Here is a 21,207-nt window from a genome sequence, read left to right as displayed (position 1 = left end):
ATGGTAGTGAAATATATGACATACCAAAAATATGTATCTGAACAAGACACTGAAAAAAGTTATTCTTTTTGCCAACAGGTTTAACACTGACTGTCCTTCATTCAAATGAAAGAAAAGGTTTTCTGGAATCTGAAGGTGTTTTAAAGGGGTAAAAATTCATTCCTTCATCTGTGAGGAACAAACATACCAGTTTCACAGGAAAAGCAAAATCTTCCTAGAAGTTAACTTTAAAAATTTAACAAAATCTGAAATTAAGCAATGCCTCTACCCTCTTCCTGAAAAATGCTTCACATAGGGCACTTTAATTCTGATCATTGTCCTGTGTATTATATGTTATTAGTGTCCAGAAATTTAATTCAATCTTATTTTAATATCCCCAAATAATAATAATACTATTGTTATTGTAGTACAGAAGTGCCTATTTAGAGTATATTTTATCAGTTTCTTTGCTCAGCATTGTTTTTTACATTTTCTTTCTTCAGGGTTCTCCTTCTTCCTGAAGTATGTCCTTTAGAAATTCTTTTAGTGAGGGCCTGTTAATAATAAATCAAGTGTTGAATTGTGTAAAACTCTTTATTTTGCCTCATTTTACATAGAAATTATTTTTTTCAAATATTGGGATCCAAATAATAAAAAAAATGTAGATCAAATAGAAGCCCATAAAAACTGGACATAGGTACTTTTTAACTTCTAGATTGCTCTAGATAGCAGCAATAGAGAATTTTAATTATAGTAGGTGGTATGTTTTATGAGATTTGAAAATGTTTATGATATTTTATGAGAAAAGAAAGCTAAATTTATGATATTTAAGTGTCCATTTTTTGTTGTTGTTAAATCATTTATGAAGCCCATTAAGAAAAAAAAATCCCATTTTAAAGTTGCCAGATAATATTCTATTATGTAATTATCTAAGATTAAGACCTTATATTTGTAAGAAAATGAGACTGATTTTTCACGCTGATTTCTGTTATTGATAGTACTCAGGTAATAAAATCAGGCTGTCTCCCATTTGAGGATATGAAATAGGCTACAGGTTTTTATATCCTGGTATAAAAATATATGATCATTAAGAAGAAAAATATAAAGAAATTAACACAATTGAAGAGCAAATCAACAGAAAATGCACCAGTGCCTTTCTAAGATGAGGCATAGATTAGAGAAGGATGGAACAGCCAGAAAACAGTCATCTTTTAATAGTCCAAGCAAATAATAACACAAGTATAATGCCATTTTCTTGGCTGTCTTTTGTCTTTAGTACAAGTTCCTGTGTAGTTGTACATAATCAATATATTGGAGCAGATTTCCCATGGAGTAAGTTCTCATTTGTGGTGGAATACAATTATGTGGAAGACTCTTGTTGGACTAAACACTGCAAAGAGTTGAATATTCCTTACACGGCCTTTAAAGTGATTCTTCCAGACACAGTTTTAGAAAGTAAGAATATAAACCAAAATCCTTTTTTTGCTTTATTAGAATGAAAATTTTCTATTTTCTGTTTGTGATTTATAGATAAAAATAAGCTGTGACATTAGAAGCCTTGAGTTCAACCTCTAACCCCCCCACTATCTGTGTGACCTGGGGTAGTCCTTTAACTGTCTCTTACCTCGTAGTCCTCATTTGTAAAGTAAGCATTACTAATTATATGTTTTCATTCCTTTATCTAACTTCCAAATTTTACTTATAATAGCACAGTTTTATTACATTGATATCCAATCTTAATCTGATGCCTTTTATGCAATAGTATTTTTATTGATTTTTAGGGGACAATTGTGTAATAGTATGCTAACTGATTCAGAAAATTTTAATGTGTAAAACAAATTATCTACAAATACTTAGAAGAAAGCCTAAACCACTTCATATATCACTTTATTTCTTTGTATTTGTCAGTCATGACTAAGGCTGTGAATTCTCAGATCCATAAATCTGATACATTTTGAGTATAAAATGCACTCAATGTGAGAGTGCATCTCTCTCAGTACTTGCCATCAATTATTTTCTATTCACCTCAAATATGAGTGGGAAGTCTAGATTCTGAGACATTCCAACTAAAAATTTCTAAAAATACAGTCACCATAATGGTTTATTTGGAATTGATCTTGTGTAACTATTCTTTTATAAATTACCTGTGTATATCTTTTGACCATGTATCTATTGAGGTATTTATTCTTTTCTTATTGATCTGTAAAATGTTTTCCCATGGGTTATTGCACATAATTTAAAATCTTTATGTAAATCAGTATATATTTAATACAGCACATGCCCAATATATACTTAAGTGAATAAAGCAAGTTTCAACATTTCAGTTAGAGAGTGACCCTGTTTTTCTCTCTTTATTGAAGTGAGTGTACATGTGTGAGTATAAGCAAGAAAATATACTGAAAAAAGTCTGGAAATATGTGCAAAACTCTGTTTTTAGTGTATAGTGGTATTAGTAAACTCTATTATTTCTAGGTAGGATAACATGGTTTTTATTTTCTTCTTCAAGCCTGTCTTTATCCTGTTTCTGATTTTTTACACTGAATATTATTTTTATACTACTCCTTCTTATCCTCATGTTTAGTAAAAAAAAGAGAAAGAGCTGGGAGATGAGAATAAAAGAGAAATATTTATAAATTTTCTCTTATTTAGGAAGCACCTTGCTGGATAGATTTGGAGGTTTTCTTTTGGAAATTCGGATTCCATATGTGTTTTTTGCATCTGAAGGACTTCTTAATACTCCAGACATACTTCAGCTGCTAGAATCCAAGTAAGTTATTGATTTCACAATTTTAACAAAAGGGTACATTATATATATATATGTATGTGTATATATATATATTCTGATAGGCTAAATATTATGCTGTATATGTGTCTCCATGTGTCTGTGATTCAAGCCTGGAATTAGATCACAAAAGCATAGTTTTCCAGAGAGTTTATATCAATGTATACTTCTTTCCTTATACTGTACCCTCATAATTATTGAATATTATATTTTTTGGTAATATTTATCAATTTTATGGACAAAAATAATATTCAATTATTGTTTAAATTCATGTTTTACTTGCATTTCTTTTGTTACCAGCAAATATGAACTTTTATATGCTTTTTTCTGTGAATTATATGTTCATGTCTTTGAGCCATTGATAATATTGAGAATGAGTATTCTTGTTTAGGGAACTTTACTGCCTGGGAAACAAGACTGTGAAGTTCTAAATGAATTCTCAAGGTTTTAAATCTTTAGATCTAAGGTCATACCAACATTAGATGTTATAAAATTGTAAAACACTTTATCATAACACACAAGTTGTCACAGGAATGTTGGACCTTGGGCTCTATATCAAGGAAAGATAATTGTACTGTTACCTTAGTTAAAATGAATATGTATGTTCCATGCTTTTGTTTTTATATATTAAGGCTGTGGAGCATTCATAGGAAACTATGAGCTTATAAAAGGTAGTTAAGGGCATGATGGTATGTACCTGTAGTACCAGCCACTTAGGAGGCTGAGATGGGAGGTTCGATTGAGCCCAGGAATTCAAGGCTACAGTGAGCCACGATAGCACCACTGCACTCCAGGCTGGGCAACAGAGCTGTCTCTAAAAATAATAACAATATACAGTAATAAAATAAAAAGTGCTTAAAATGTAAGCCATTTTTAAGGAATAAAAAAAGGAAATTCTGATAAATGCAGAATATTTTAGTCCCATAATGTTTTGATTTCATGAATTATTATTTAAAGAGCTGGAATAAATTGGTCAAAACATTTGTAATAGTGTTATGTGCAGTAACATTTAGCACAATGCCTCAGGCAACACACATCTCAGCTGATTTGTTTTATATACTGAATAAATCATAACTTTATTCTTCAAATTTTATAAAGTAGAACAAATTGACATGTAAAAGAAAAAGCATAGAAATCCAAATAACTTAACATGCAGGAGGGAACTACAACTTTTCTTAAATAATTTTATTAGCATTTCATTTTTTTACTCAAGAATATTGTATTTTACAGCTATAACATCTCACTAGTAGAGAGAGGCTGCAGTGAGTCATTGAAACTCTTTGGAAGTTCAGAGCGTTATGTAGTGGTGACAATTGATGAACACACTGCCATAATTTTGCAGGTAAAACTAGGTAGAAAATATATAAACTAAAATAGACTAAAATATATGGCTATGTAATTTGTTATTATCTTTTCTGTAGGAAGCTTAACTATATTAGTGATTTCTTCTAAATTTTGCAAATGGGCCAGAAGTGCTAAAATCATCACTGTGGAAAATGACTATTATCAAACTTCTCTGATGCCTTATAGCTTTTTAACATACTTTAAGAAGATAGGGCAAATAAAGAATATGTAATATTGTGTATTAACCTATTTTAAGTATATTTATAGAGTAATTATAGTATTGAAAGCTTTAAAGAAGCAATTTCCAGCCACTTTTATTACAAGGAGATAGTATATTAATTGATGATTGATAATATTGAATTTCCAATCATTCATTGCATTTCCAGTGTAAATAGGAGTTGTCTCTAAGTAAGCTAGTTTTTAGAAAGAGAATTTCTCTTCAAAAATTCATGTAGTTTGGAATTTTTATGTATAAATTCTTGGGTGAATCTCCCTGATATGTTTGCTTGATTGGAGAACCAACTGAAAAGAAATTAATTTATTGGGGTGGGAGTGGGAGCAGAAACCAGGTTTGATGGTATGCAATATAAATATTGCTATATATTAATGGCCAATATGTGTTTTGATAAGCAAATGTTATAAGAATTATATGATGGAAAAACACAACTCTATTAGAGATTTTTAAGAGATACTGTGTCTTGTATATTTAAAGTTCTTAAACAATATTTTTCTGTTTGGCAAAACTGTTTGTTTTTAGAGATAGGCTCTCACACCATTGCCCAGCCTGGAGTGCAATGACACAATCATAGCTCACTGCAGCCTCGAACTCCTGGGCTCAAGTGATCCTCCTATCTCAGCCTCCCAAGTAGCTGGGACTACAGGCATGCTCCACTGCACCTAGCTAACTTTTTAATATTTTGTAGGGACAGTGTTGTGCTATGTTGCCCAGGGTGGCCTTGAACTCTTGGCTTCAAGTGATCCTCTCACTTCAGCCTCCCAAAGTGCTGGGATTACAGGCATGAGCTACCGTGCCTGGCTGGCAAAACTGTTGTAATCCAATTATATAACTTATTGTTAGAGGAAGGTCATTTTTTGAATTCCTTAATCTATCAAAAATTACTTATTTTAAAGGAAAAGGAGATTCCATACCATTAGGTAGAGATTCCCAGAAAGTCCATTAACTGCTGCTTTCTCATCTCCTCTGAATAACCATGCAGTGCACATTATCTCATAGGTTTTAAACATATTTTCTGTTGCCTTTAGAGTGACCAGATCATAGTCCACAAAGGACTTGCATCCACAAAGGACTAGGATCTGATTATTCCAAAGGCAATAGAAAATTGGACTAGCCTATGGCGTGCCAAACTAGGGGCACTCCATAGGCTACTTTCTTCATATCTAGGACCTTGGGAGATTCAGGAGCCTTCCTTGCTGAAGCTGTAATTAGGTGTTTTATGTCTACTGTAGCTTTAATCCTACTGCATGATTTTCATTTTTCCACGAAATGGGGGCTCATACCCATGCCTCTTTTCAACTTATTTATATGTCATAGATTCTTGAAATATGATAACATAATTTCATAATACCTGTTCAACCTAATGAATTTTTACATTTTCTTTATTTTCTGATAGGATCTAGAAGAATTGAACTGTGAGAAGGCATCAGACAATATCATTATGAGGCTGATGGCATTATCATTACAGTACAGATATTGTTGGATAATTTTATATACCAAAGAAACATTAAATTCAGAGTAGGTAAACATTTCTTCATCCAAAGTTATGTTCGTATTTCTTAAGCCTAAGTCCTCTTATTTGAATGGAAATGGCTATGCAATTTTCTGCGTGGTCATCTAGTTTGCTTTAAGTCAAGGATTTTCAAGTTGGAGGTATGATCACAGGAAAACAAATTTGAATTTTGGAGATGATATGTTTCCCTAGACATTCTATGAAAGCCATATTTCCCTCCCCCATCTCACTAAGAATTGCTGCTTTAAGTATTTTATTATTTTGTAATTCTGGACTTGTCTGATTTCTGTCTAATTCCTGTACTAAATTTTTTGTATACACTTGTCATCAGGTGGGTATAAGTTCAAATATAAGAGTCTAAATACCTTGGTTTTTATTCCTACTATTAACAAATAACCTCTACCAAGTGATTTAGCCTGGTTTTTCCCTTCTACCAGAGCTGAAAAATAATAATTCTGGTCTAAAACCTTCATTTTGAAGAATAATAAAGGGAGTAAAGCATTTTAAGCTTTGAACTTTCTTGTAAAGCATTTTAAGCTTGATCTGGAACTTGGAAGTGATTCTGGATAAATAACTTATTTGGAAACTTTTAAAAGTTGTTTTAGATTATTGTCTACCTATGATTCTAGTAGTGCAATTGAGGTACAAGGGAGAATAAAAGGAGATTCAAACTTATTTTCACCCAGATTTTCATGAAAATAATTATCTAATATTCTGAGATAGTTTTATATTCAAGATGTAAAGAGTGAATAAATATTCACAATCATATATTATAAAATATAATGATTTCAGACCTCTAGATATCCCAGATTCGTATTTTTAGAGAATTAGAACATTTAGGAAGTATCTTAATCAACTGACCAAATTAGGAAAACTGAAAATACAAAAGAAATTGTTTGAATTATGTTAGTGTTCATGCCATTAATTCTTATTTGAGTAAGAGTGTCAGGGGTCCCTGAGACCATACTGAGGTTTGATAGTTTGCTAGGAGGACTCAGTATATAGCTGTATTCATGGCTATGATTTATTACGGTGCAAGGTTACAATACAAAGCCTATAATGCAAAGTCAGCAAAGGAAAAAAGCTCATGGGGCAAAGTCCAGAGGAAACTAGGAGGAAGCTTCTAAGAGTCCTCTCCTAGTAGAGTCATACAGGATGTGCTTAACTTCCTCAGCAACAAACAGTTAGAACACTTGTAAAATTTTCTTTACCAGACCAGCTCATTAGAGACACATTGCCCAGGGTTTTTTTTAAGGGCTGGTCAAGTAGGCACCCTCTGCCTGGCATTTAATCAAAGTTCTAGACTCTAAGAAGAAAAGCAGATGTTCAACAGAAACTACGTTGTTTGTCAACAGTTTAGGCACAGTGTTCTTATCAGCGTCTCATATGGAAACAGCTAATCTGAGAAAGAATCCGAAACAGGAAAGAAGAGCCAAGAAATAAAGAGAGCCATTATCTTGATGGTATTGTTTGAGTCCCAGGATCCAACAATGGCTTCCTCTGGACTTCTTTGTAATATAAGCTAATAATTTCCTCTTTGTTGCTTAGGGTACATAAAGTGGGTAAAGGTAGTAGAAATATCTACCCACCGTTCAGCACTTACATCTGACCTGCTTAGTAACCACAGAAGGAAAAGAAAAAGATGCATTTTCTAACAGTTTAGGGAACTCTGAGAGGATTCCATGTATCCTGGTTCTGGTCACATGTCCATGTCTGAACCTGTTACTTTGACCAGGGGGATGCAGTATTCCAGTTGGCTAGGATTTGGTCATAAAGCCATCCCTGGAGTCAGTAAAGGGATGGGTTAAGTTCTTCCCACAACCCATGCCTCCCCTAACACACATGCATCCCATAGATTTGACAGTATTATTAAAGAATGGAGATGGAGATGGTTTTTCAAGAGCACAGAGTGGAAAAAAAAACCCACAAATTTGCCACACTAGTATTGTCTTAGCTAGGTTATTCTAAACATACTATGAAATGTGGAAAACAAAATGAATTTTTAATAAATATAATCCGATATCAAATGAATAGAAATATAGTAATATAATTCTTTGTAGGTATCCGCTTACAGAAAAGACACTTCATCACCTAGCACTGATTTATGCAGCTTCGGTTTCATTTGGGCTAAACTCTGAAGAACTGGATGTAAAGGTATTCTTTTCCTATGTGTTTCTTCGTAAGTATTTTTTATAAACCAAAATTATACTCAAACTTCAGTGCCCAATGAGAAAAAAGTGTTAAGCAAATGAATTAAAAACTGTTTAAAAGCTAAACATAGTTTTCAAATTAATAAACATTTTATCATTATTCTGTTCCAAAAGGCTTTAATTTAATGAATTTAAAATCATGTTTCTTCTCTTTATTACTACTCAGATGTTTTCTAAACATAGCAGGATATGAATAAAAATAAATATCCCTTGATTAAAAATTTTCCTTATGAAAGATGTACTAAGCTTGTATCTGCTGTAAATGGAACTCTTAAGACATATACTAGGGTAATATATTGGTGATCTCTAATCAGTCTCTTTCCTTGGCCCCCTTTTTCAGTGTCCCGCTCTGAAATTTAGACATTTGTCCAAGTTCAGGGCTCAGCACTGTTCCATTATCACATTACATTCTTTTCTTTATGAACTTAGAGATTCCCACAGATTTCGCTTTCATTTCTGAGTATAATTCTTAAATTTTTCCTGACATTTCTTAAGGTCTGCACCTGTATTCTAGCAGACTACTGGGAATCTCCACGTGAATATCCAACAAGTACCTCAAACTCTGCATGTCCAAAACACAGCTTCTCATCCTCCCACAAGCTTAGTTTATGGTATCACTATTCTAATTTAATTAGTAGCTAAGTCTTCTTTTAACTCTGCAGTGTCTCTAGAGTATGTCTCTCCTTCTACTTCTTCTAGGCCTAAATTCAGGCCTTCATCACCTCACACTTGGATTTTTAAAGTAGCTTCCTAATTAATATCCCTTTTCTACTCTTTCCCCACTTCAATTCATCACATATAGATACAAATTACATTTCCAAAATACAGCTGTGAATATTTCACTCACTAGACTATAAGCCCCTTAAAGGTAAGGAAACATATTTATTCATTTTTTTTATTCCTGGAAACTAGCACAATGCCAGGTACATAGTAGTCTCTTGATAAAAATTTGCTGTTGATTTGAATTTCTTGCTCAAAAGACTGTCCATAGCTTCCTACTTAAGTCAACATAAAGTTCAAACTCAGCTGGATTCAAACTCCTCCACAATGTGGCCCTTAGTGATTCCTACTTTAACATTATTTTACTCACCATTTACTGAATATACCTCCATACTGTCACCTCTCAGCCTTTGCACAAACATGTCATTCTGGCCTGCCTTCCCCCAGGAATACTATTCCCCCATTCTCTTACCACTAGCTGTCAGAGTTCTACCTGTCTTTCACTGCCCAGTTCAAACACTACCTCCTTTAAGAAACTTGCCCCACATCACACTACCTGACTTCAAACTATGCTACAAGTCTACAGTAAACAAAACAGCATGGTACTGGTACCAAAACAGAAATATAGACCAATGGAACAGAACAGAGCCCTCAGAAATAATACCACACATCTACAACCATCTGATCTTTGACAAACCTGACAAAAACAAGAAATGGGGAAAGGATTCCTTATTTAATAAATGGTGCTGGGAAAACTGGCTAGTCATAGGTAAAAAGCTGAAACTGGATCCCTTCCTTACACCTTATACAAAAATTAATTCAAGATGGATTAAAGACTTAAATATTAGACCTAAAACCATAAAAACCCTAGAAGAAAACCTAGGCAATACCATTCAGGACATAGGCATGGGCAATGACTTCATGAATAAAACACCAAAAGCAATGGCAACAAAAGCCAAAATTGACAAATGGGATCTAATTAAACTAAAGAGCTTCTGCACAGCAAAGGAAACTACCACAAGAGTGAACAGGCAACCTACAGAATGGGAGAACATTTTTACAATCTACCCATCTGACAAAGGGCTAATATCCAGAATCTACAAAGAACTTAAACAAATTTACAAGAAAAAATCAACCCCATCAAAAAGTGGGCAACAGATATGAACAGACACTTCTCAAGAGACAACATTTATGCAGCCAACAGACACATGAAAAAATGCTCATCATCACTGGCCATCAGAGAAATGCAAATCAAAACCACACTGAGATACCATCTCACACCAGTTAGAATGGCGATCATTAAAAAGTCAGGAAACAACAGATACTGGAGAGAATGTGGAGAAATAGGAACACTTTTACACTGTTGGTGGGACTGTAAACTAGTTCAACCATTGTGGAAGACAGTGTGGCAATTCCTGAAGGATCTAGAACTAGAAATGTCATTTGACCCAGCCATCCCATTACTGGGTATATATACCCAAAGGATTATAAATCATGCTGCTATAAAGACATATGCACACGTATGTTTATTGCTGCACTATTCACAATAACAAAGACTTGGAACCAACCGAAATGTTCATCAATGATAGACTGGGTTAAGAAAATGTGGCACATATACACCATGGAGTACTATGCAGCCATAAAAAAGGATGAGTCCATGTCCTTTGTAGGGACATGGATGAAGCTGGAAACCATCATTCTGAGCAAACTGTCACAAGGACAGAAAACCAAACACTACATGTTCTCACTCATAGGTGGGAATTGAACAATTAGAACACTTGGACACAGGATGGGGAACATCACACACTGGGGCCTGTCGTGGGGTGGCGGGAGCGGGGAGGGATAGCATTAGGAGATATACCTAATGGGGGCAGCACTCCAACATGGCACATGTATACATATATAACAAACTTGCACATTGTGCACATGTAATCTAGAACTTAAAGTATAATTTAAAAAACAAAACAAAAGAAACTTGCCCCAACCCTACTCTCTCAGGATGCATCATCTCTCCTTCCATTCTCCTGCTAACACTTCATATCTTTATTATAGTATGGGGATATTTATTCATATATCCTCCACCCTGAAGGTAAGAAGTCATAATTATTTTGTGAGATTTCTATGGTTTACTAAATTTCCACTATAGTACAGGATATTTATTTTCCAGGATATGATTATTTGGGGCAGTATTTCTCTGTTCACATTAAACTGCTAACTCATGAACTATCTTTCCTTCAATCAAATTTAAAAGATGAAGAAGAAAAGAAAGAAATGAAAGCAGAAGAAGGCTGACATTTCAGAAGAGAGAAGGGCATGGAGGAAAACAGTGTCAGACAGGAAACAGAGGATATTATGAAATTATTTTTTCTTTACTTTTTTTTCTTACTACTGTACTAATGGGAAAAAAATATTTTTTAGAATTAAATTTAATATACACAAACACCACATTTTTGGCAGGGGTATCTTAGAATCAGTAAGCCAATATTAGATGAGCAATTCCCAAAATGCTGGGAATGACGACTACTCTAAATCAAAACCTTATTTTTTCTTTTTTGAATACAACTTCAAATTCATTTATAAGTACCCTTATTTTTTAACTTTGTCTTTGAAAAATCTTGCACTATATTTTAAAAATTCTTATTTTAGTTGCCAACTATTAGGTTTAACTTTTGGAAACAGCAAAATAGTAATATTACTAGTGATATTCAAATTGCTGATTTTTCTAATATAGTTGAAATATAACACTATATTTTAATGACTCTTAATAAATGCCAAATGAAATGAAAATGATTTAGTTCCAAAAATTAAAAATACAAGGATATCACATTTAAATAATAAGGATATCACATTTAAATAAGGAAGGAAAATTGGTTATCCTCATAAATAAAATGTCCTGGACATAGATAAACCAATAGTTTCTATCTAAAATTAGATAGAATCTGCTGTTGTTTAATTTTATCTTCTAATTAAAAACTTTTAAAAAATATTATATTTTGCTTCCTAGTATTTCCTGTAATCTAACATAAAAAATATTTTTCAGCTTATAATTGCCCCAGGAGTAGAAGCAACTGCCTTGATAATTCGACAAATTGCTGACCACAATTTAATGACCTCAAAGAGAGATCCTCATGAATGGCTGGATAAATCCTGGCTTAAAGTTTCACCATCTGAGGTATATTTTCTAAATGTATAAAATAGATATTTGCAAAGCAAATATAAAAACCTGTATTTGAATTTACTTTCTGGTAACATTTTCCCCCCAAATGTCTCAAATTGAGTGGTAGGTGCAATGACAAAAGTTTTAATCTGCTGCAACGAGTAAAATAAAATGGATCACTTTCGAAAGACTACTGACTATTTCTTAAACTCTTTTCTAGGAAGAAATGTACTTACTTGTAGAGTAAAATGGCTCACTTTCAAAAGACTGCTGACTGATTATTTCTTAAACTCTTTTCTAGGAAGAAATGTACTTACTTGATTTTCCATGTATTAACCCATTGGTGGCTCAGCTTATGCTAAATAAAGGACCTTCACTGCATTGGATATTATTAGCAACTCTGTGTCAACTTCAGGAACTCCTACCTGAAGTCCCAGAAAAAGTGTTAAAGGTTAGTTATTTGAGATCTGTATTATGATATTAATTTATTTCCTTTCGATTTGAGTATCTATTTTTACAATAGAATTTTTAAAATGAAGGTGAGATCCAGGTTTAATTGTTTTGGACTTCAAATAGCAAAGAAATACTTTACTTGAACTAAATTTCATATAGACTTTTCATTAGCTATCAATTATACATTTTATTTTATTTTATATTTTATTTATTTACTTTTTTTGAGACAGAGTTTCACTCTTGTTGCCCAGGCTGGAGTACAATGGTACAATCTCAGCTCACTGCAACCTCCACCTCCCAAGTTCAAGAGATTTTCCTGCCTCAGCCTCCCAAGTAGCTGGGATTATAGGTATACACCACCATGCCTGGCTAATTTTGAATTTTTTTTTTTTTTTTTTTTAGTAGAGACAGGGGTTTCACCATGTTGGTCAGTCTGGTCTCAAACTCCTTACCTCAGGTGATCTACCCACCTCGGCCTCCCAAAGTGCTGGGATTACAGTGTTTTTTCTTTTTTTGAGATGGAGTCTCCCTCTGTCACCCAGGCTATAGTGCAGTGGCTTGATCTCGGCTCACTGCAGTCTCCAGCTCCTGGGTTCAAGCAATTCTCGTGCCTCAGCCTTCCGAGCAGCTAGGACTGCAGGTGTGCACCACCACACCTGGTTAAGTTTTGTATTTTTAGTAGAGACAGGGTCTCACCATGTTGGCCAGGCTGGTCTCAAACTCCTGACCCCAAGTGATCTAACTGCCTTGGCCTCCCAAAGTGCTAGGATTACAGGCATGAGCCATAAACCCCAGCCTATATTATACATTCTAAAGCTATTTTATACAGATAAATTCAATATAGTCGCTTTAAATCATTTTGGAATATTATTGTGCTCATAGAAAATTCAATTATGTACCCTATTCACATGTATTTACATTACCTCTTCCAAACAGTCCTAACATACCCTTAATTCTAGCTGTAAAGACAGCTTTGGCCTTACTGGTAATATTTTAAAATTCTTATCAAGGGAAATAGTATTCATGTATGAATTGTATAACTAAAAATTCTATTGTATTTGCTGTGAGCCTAAAATTGTTCTGAAAAACAGACTATTAAAAATTCTATTACAAATGATTAGAAAATATGTATGAATTACAATGAGTTTTTCTTTTAATAGAGCCTAATGATTTCATGTTCTTAATACCTGGATCCATGTAATATCTATGAATAGACTACCTATTTATATTTTGGCTTCTTTCCATATAGATAAGCATCATTATTTATATTTACTAAACTGACGTTTGCATTATATTAATTCATTTTTTAGCATTTTTGTAGCATCACTTCCCTATTCAAGATTAGTTCTTCTTCCATAACAAAATCACCGCAAATTTCGTCACCTCAGGAAAATAGGAATCAGATTAGTACCTTGTCTCCTCAGAGTTCAGCTTCTGATTTAGACTCTGTCATTCAAGAACATAATGAATATTATCAGTATTTAGGATTAGGAGAGACAGTGCAGGAAGACAAAACCACCACTTCGAATGACAACTCTTCCATTATGGAACTAAAAGAAATCTCAAGTTTTTTACCATCTGTGACTTCATACAATCAGACCAGCTACTGGAAAGACTCCAGCTGTAAACCTAATATCGGGCAGAATACTCCTTTTCTAATTAATACAGAATCAAGGAGACCGGCTTATAACTCCTTTCTAAACCACAGTGATTCGGAGTTAGATGTCTTTTCTTTGGGTCTAACACAAATGAACTGTGAAACTATAAAATCACCAATTGACACTCAGAAGAGAGTGTCAGTTGTTCCCCGTTTTATAAATTCTCAGAAAAGGAGAACACATGAAGCAAAAGGTTTCATAAATAAAGACGTATCGGACCCTATCTTTTCACTAGAGGGCACTCAATCTCCTCTTCTTTGGAACTTTAAGAAAAATATATGGGAACAAGAGAATCACCCGTTCAACTTACAATATGGTGCAGAGCAGACTACATGTAACAAATTGTACTCTCAGAAAGGTAATTTATTCACTGATCAGCAAAAATGTCTATCAGATGAGTCTGAAGGCCTCACATGTGAAAGTTCAAATGATGAGACTTTCTGGAGAGAATTACCATCTGTCCCCAGTTTGAATTTATTTCGTGCTTCTGATTCTAATGCAAATCCAAAAGAATTCAACAGCCTTTATTTCTACCAAAGAGCTGGAAAAAGTTTAGGACAGAAAAGGCAACCTGAATCTTCATTTAACTCAGGAGACAAGGAATCATTAACAGGTAACACTATCCAATAGTTGATAAAACTACTATCAAATTTAATTTTAAAAGATAAAACCATCTCCAAATTTAACATTTTTTTGTTTTAATTACTACATTTAAAAAACTTCTCTAATAACTGTTGGGTAAAAGAGAAAATCTAAACTCTAAAATAAATGCAAAGAAAATATATTGTGTTAAATTATTATAGCCTTAAGTGAACTAAGCATTCAACTTAAGAACTTAAAAATAAAAGCAGTGCAACTCTAAGTAAAGCAGGAGACTAAAATCAACAAAGATTAAACAGAGGAATCAGTGAACTAGAAAATTAACCTCTTTGTGGAGCAGATATATTTAATTGACTAACATTTATTAAAAGAGCCTAATTAGGTGCCAGTCTCTATTCTAAGTCCTTTATTGGATTATTTACTTTAATTCTAACAATTCTATTAAATAGGCACTATTATTAGCTCCATTCTGGTGGATGTTTTTGAGTTGTCTGAACATTTAAGCATATCAAATTTTTAAAAGAACAATTTAATTTTCTTGTTTCTAGTGATTCTAGCTTTTCGTTCAGTGTCATTTCTTACTGCATTGGCCCAAGCATCTAAAACAAAATATTAAGTTCTAATGGCCGTACAAAGGTGGCCTTCCCCAGGATAGGAGAAAAAGGGGAGGGAGGGGGGATGCTTAAGTTTCAAACTTCTCTTTTTCATAGGTTTTTTTGTGAGGCCTGAGAGGGGCCAAGAAAATCTTGTATTCTTTGTTTTGTTTTAAAAAGGCTTCCCAAATTGTATAAGCTACAGGACTTGTAATGCTTGGATTTGCTCTTACTTAATACTTACAACTTGTTTTGTTCTTCACCTTAATGGGAAGTATTCTGTGTCTAGTTTTGTAAAAACTTCTGTGAAAAACAGATGCTGAATTTATCCAAACTCATTTTAGTACATATTGGGAAAAATCAAATGTGTTTTCTCTATTGACCTATTCATGTCAAAGATTATATTTACAGGTTTACTAATATTAAATTGTCTTTGCCATTTCTGTGATAAACATAACTGGCTTTTGAGGGGTGATTCTTTTTTTTTTAATTTTTATATTTTTGTTTTATTTAATATTTCATGCTACCTTGTCTAAGAGATTTTTTTTTTTAAGACAGGGTCTGCCTCTGTGGCCCAGGCCGGAGTGCAGTGGCATGATTGGTTCACTGCCACCCCCACCTTTCGGGCTCAACCGATCCTCCCATCTTAGCCTCCCAAGTAGCTGGGATTACAGGCACGCACCACCATGTCTGGCTAATTTGTTTCTATTTTTAGTAGAGACAGGGTTTTGTTATGTTGTCCAGGCTGGTCTCGAACTCCTGGGCTCAAGTAATCTACCTGTCTTGGCCTCCCAATGTGCTGGGATTATAGGAGTGAGCCACCTGGCCCGGCCTAAGAGATTCTTTTAATATGCTGTTAAATATGGTAGCTAATATTTGTTTATGATTTTCATGTCTACATTCATGATATTACATTGTGTTCTTTATTTGTGCCTTATCACATTTGGACATAAAGGTTATGCTAACTTCATAAACTGGATGAAAATTTCATATTTTTCTACTCTGAAACAAAATACGTATGTGAATTACTATATGTTCTTGAACACAGGGTACTCCAATATATAACCCCCATTTTCCAATGAGAAGACCCAGAAGTCGTTTTTAAATAAATTCTAACATTAAATGTTAGAAAAAGCTTAAAGCTTTTAGGTATATGAGTAGAATAGTCAAACATCTACCTATATTTTAATTCTTTAATTTAGTTATATATTTTTAAATCACATACTGTATAAAATAATGTCAGTTTAGAAATATTAATTTCTTCCGATTTCCAAGTTATTTCCATGAAATAATTTTATTCAAACAGTTCACATGACTTTTTGATACTAGTATCTACATTCAATATGGCAAATTTTACTTAACTGGTTTTCCATAGTACATCATTACCTCCAAATACATAGTTTAAGATACAACACTTTTTGAATTAACATTGGCACAGCCCTGGAAAATTATCCAAAGCCATTAGCATAACCCATAACTTCAAGATAATTTTCCATTTGTCCCAAAGTGTATATATGGGATCTCTATGATATAATTACTTACTACATTGCTTTATTTTTATTTTTTGGCGTGTCTGTTTAACAAAATACAATGCTTTTTAAAATTATTATTATTATTATTATTATTATTGACAGAGTCTTGCTCTGTCACCCAGGCTGAATCATCGCTCCTCAACCTCTTGAGTAGCTGGGACGAAAGGCACGCACCACCACTCCCAGCTAATTTTTGTATTTTTTGTTGAGGCAAGGTCTTGCCATGTTCCCCAGTCTGGTCTCAAACTCTTGGGCTCAAGCAATCCGCCTGCCTCAGCCTTCCAAAGTGCTGGGATTACAGGTGTGAACTACTGCACCCCACCCTGCCTTTTAAACTTTTAAATAATGGTACCCTAACTCTTGCAATTATGAGATTATATCTCCAGGGATAATTATTAAAACTGTTTTATAATTTTTAGTTTTCCATTTTACTGATTTCATAATCAGCCTCTGTTAGTATCCAAATCTGGGATTTTTCAAGTTAATGTATCATATATAAAAAAGCCCTATAAGGTGAGTTCTTACATGATCACCACCTATCATTCATCAGGGCTTAAAATAAATGTCACATTACAGCTATGGGTCAAGGATCAAGCTCATGAGGGAAAACTTAAAAGCAAGAGTATTGAAAATGGCATATTAAAGACTCTGGAGTGGAAGCTGAATATGAGCTACTAATACCATTTTTAAATATGGTATCCTAATTTTTATTTTTTTCTTATTGATCTATTATAAATTTTTCTTTGAGCCAAGAGTGGGGTTTTTCTCATGTTGTTGGTTTTTTTGAACTTTTGTTATTTCTGACAACTGCATTGTTATCAGTTTATTATTTACTCCTTCCATTTATTAATGATGATTCTTTATCCGACTTGGCAAGGATGTAGTGAATTTTGCTCATAATGTTCAAAATGCTGGTAATCTCTTCAAAACTGTTTTCATCTGTGAATGTACTTGGGATACTTTGTATTGGTTAACTGGAAATTTGTGTGTGCTTTATAATTGCACCTGTGGATACTAATATAGGGATAACTATATATGGATATCCATATATAAATAATATATGGATTATATATAATCCCAAATGAAAAAAAGCCACAGTCAGGAATAGGAAAGGCAAACTGGAAAAAAAAAAAAAGAAGAAGAAGAAGAAAAAAAACCTGACAGAATTGTATACACTCTCACCACAAAGATGGATACAAGGTACACGGAGATCAGGCAATATGTCTTTGTTTTAGGTTCAAAGTCTGTCAAAATGAGCCTCTAACTTATATCCTAATTAATGAGGACTTATTGGAAACTTTCAGGAATTAGGAAGCCCTGCCTGAGTTGCTTCCCAAACCATTTTGGATTGTTTTTACTTAAAAATGTTAGAATTAGAAGAGAACTTAGAGATTATGAATTATAACTTTTCATTTCACAGAAGAGAAAATTGAAACCCAGGGAGATTTAACTACTTGTACAAGGCATGCGCATAAAAATATATGCATTTATCACTAATTTTTAATACTGGGCCATTAGGTACAGAGGCATTTATGTTAAAAACATACTTTTTAATAGTCATTATTTTATCTCAGTTTGGAAATTTTGACACTTTATAGGTAGATGATGAAGACACAAAATCCATTTGAATAGTGAGGAAAACACACCTATACTTCAGCCAGGCATGGTGGCTCAAGCCTGTGATCCCAGCACTTTGGGAGGCCGAGGCAGGTAGATCACCTGAGGTCAGGAGTTTGAGACTAGCTTGCCCAACATGGAAAGACCCCGTTTCTACTAAAAATACAAAAAATTAGCCAGGCATCGTGGTAGGTGCCTGTAATCCCAGCTACTTGGGAAGCTGAGGCAGGAGAATCGCTTGAACCCAGGAGGCAGACATTGCAGTGAGCCAAGATTGTGCCACTACACTCCAGCCTGGGCAACAAGAGCAAAACTTCGTCTCAAAAAGAAAAAAAAAAAAAAGGAAAAGAAAAAACCTATACTTTACTACTGTAAGCAATAAAATGATTTTCCTTTTTCTCCTTTTAACAGGTTTTATGTACTCACAACTACCACAATTCAAAAAACGACGTCTAGCATATGAAAAAGTCCCTGGTAGAGTTGATGGGCAGACTCGGCTGAGGTTTTTTTGAAGGAGGAGAAGAGCAATGTTACATGCCATATTCCACTGTTTTTGATGCTAATCCACTAGCACAATTATTTAGATTTGCTCATACACTAAAGAAAATGCAATTGTTCAAATATGTCTCAGTATTTCTGTATTAAATATTCATAATATGTATTCTGCCCTATGGTTTGCATCTTTGTAAGTTAAATATTCTAATTTATCAGTTAGAATAATTATCATAAGATCCAAAATGTCTTCCAGACACCCCTACACACAAGCCATTTAAATGAGTCTCCATCATAGTCTGACCCTTTGAGTCAGGAAGTGAAGATCATCACAGTTAACCCTCCCACATCAAGAAAGTTAAAACCTAGGACAAAATTGAAGTTAGAAAACTTCCAACTTAAAGTACTGTTTTCTGTAAACACAATTTAAGAACAAATGACTAAGAGGAAATATTTGCAACCCAGATAATAGGAAAAAAAGTTTACATTTCTCATATATAAAGAATTCCTACAAATTGATAGAAAGAAGACAACCTGATAGAAGAATGGGCAAAATATATGAATAGATATTTCCTCAGAAAAAAAACAAAAATTTTCAATAAACATTTGAGACACAATGAAGCTTCATTACTTATTAGACAAATGCAAATTAAAACAATGTTACTGTTTTTTCACCTATCAGTTGCCAACATTTTTGAAAATTCCTACTATCCAATTTCTACATATTGAAGAAAAGAACACTTTCCTATATTGTTTGTAGAGCTTCTTTAGCACAGTTTGTGTAAACCCACTAAGATGAAAAATGCTCCTATCTTTTGACTCAACAACCACATTTCCAGGAATCTCTTAAAGAAATGTCCAATTACACAATGAAATACCATATAATTTGTAATAGTTAAAAATTATAGACAATAAAAATGCTATCAGTTGGGGAACAGATCAACAACTTAGACTATAGAATATCATGAAACCATTAGAAGAAAGTAAGTCTGTGTGCTCTGACAAGGCAGGATGTCTATAACATAGAGTAAAAAAAAGGGAAAAACAATATATAAAATACTATATGTTGCACAACTCCATTTCTGTTTTTTAAAAATAGACCTTTGAAAATTCAAAAATTTTCCAAAGTGATCACCATATCAGGGAACAATGTGGGCATAAGATGAATTTCACATTCTGATATGCAATTTTGTTCACAAGAAACACTAGGTGAACTAAAAAATGACACCCAACTGAAGTAAGCTGCATAGGAATACACAAAACACACATACACACCACACTTCACAGGGTCATTGAGCCACACAATGTAGCTAATGCCACATTCGGTGTCTCAACTTTCTGGCTAGATAGCCCACCTGCTACCACCTCACAGTAACTCGCCAGTTGCAACTTGGCTAAGCAGCTTCCTACCTTCCCCTTTCTTTAATTGTTCTCCACTTTTCTCTCAGGTCTCTGCCATTTTTCTCTATTTATTCTCTCACTCTTTTTCTATCTCTCTTTTGTTCTTTTCCTTGAACAGAAAGGGCACCGGCCATGGTCGCTAGGCAGGGCTGGCCAGTGGGACAGTGGGGCCTACAGGCTCAAGAGCAAACTTTGAGTATTTTTCCAGGTAAGGAGCCATATGTATTACAGTATTTGTGTATTCCTTAATCATTTAACATGTTTAAAACTGTGCTATCATTTTCATTAGGTTTCTGTCTTTTTTACTGTCACTGGCAAAATTTTTTAATATTAAGTCCCAACTCCATTTTCCCATAGGCCCTGTGGTGGTTATTGTGTGATTTTATATAGCTTGGTGATTTTTAGGAATGCCTGTGTCATATTGTAGCAGCACTACTGAATACATATTCTTCTTAGCAGCTGCTTAATATAATCTGCCATGATATATTTAATCATTCTCTCACTAATGAACATTTAGGTTGACTCCAACTTTGGCATGAAAAATATATGGACAGACACATTCTTAAACTTTCAACAGTGGGAGATAGAGTAATAAATACAAAGGTTGTCATTCTTTATACATTTGGATATATTTTGAAGGTACAGCTGAGGAATCAGGGATAGCACCAAGGTTTGTGGCCTAAGAAGAATGACGTTGTCATTTATTGCAATGGGGAAGATTATGAGAAAGGTATAATTTACCGAGCTTGGGAGCTCAATTTTTGGGCAAGTTAAATTTGAAATACCTACTAGACTTCCAAGTGGAGATACTAAATAGGTATTTGTATTATGTAAGTCTCAAGTTCAGTAGAAAATATAATCTGGGAAGTATAAATTTGGGAGTCATCAGAGTATAGATGATGTTTAAAGCTATAAAAATGG

The 21,207-nt window shown here is 33.8% G+C and overlaps 1 protein-coding gene across 4 annotated transcripts in view; it reads left to right on the top strand.

Moving 5' to 3' along the window:
- SHOC1 (shortage in chiasmata 1) overlaps positions 1-19,502 on the top strand; it is a 103,195-nt gene extending 83,693 nt beyond the window's left edge. For all 4 annotated transcript variants that reach the window (XM_032761274.2, XM_058445935.1, XM_058445933.1 and 1 more), the window contains 10 exons: positions 79-148; positions 1,256-1,434; positions 2,629-2,746; positions 3,992-4,103; positions 5,737-5,858; positions 7,914-8,007; positions 11,824-11,955; positions 12,242-12,391; positions 13,704-14,664; positions 18,805-19,502. In XM_032761274.2, coding sequence (XP_032617165.1) covers positions 79-148; positions 1,256-1,434; positions 2,629-2,746; positions 3,992-4,103; positions 5,737-5,858; positions 7,914-8,007; positions 11,824-11,955; positions 12,242-12,391; positions 13,704-14,664; positions 18,805-18,905 — 2,039 coding nt within the window. In that variant the 3' untranslated portion in view covers positions 18,906-19,502. The remainder of the gene's footprint in view (positions 1-78; positions 149-1,255; positions 1,435-2,628; positions 2,747-3,991; positions 4,104-5,736; positions 5,859-7,913; positions 8,008-11,823; positions 11,956-12,241; positions 12,392-13,703; positions 14,665-18,804) is intronic.
- The last annotated feature ends 1,705 nt before the right edge of the window (positions 19,503-21,207 follow it).

Source organism: Hylobates moloch, unplaced genomic scaffold, assembly GCF_009828535.3.
Source record: "Hylobates moloch isolate HMO894 unplaced genomic scaffold, HMol_V3 SCAFFOLD_10, whole genome shotgun sequence".
Classification (NCBI taxonomy): domain Eukaryota; kingdom Metazoa; phylum Chordata; class Mammalia; order Primates; family Hylobatidae; genus Hylobates; species Hylobates moloch.
Note: the sequence above shows the minus strand (reverse complement) of the source record. Positions and strands in the feature narration are given on the sequence as shown.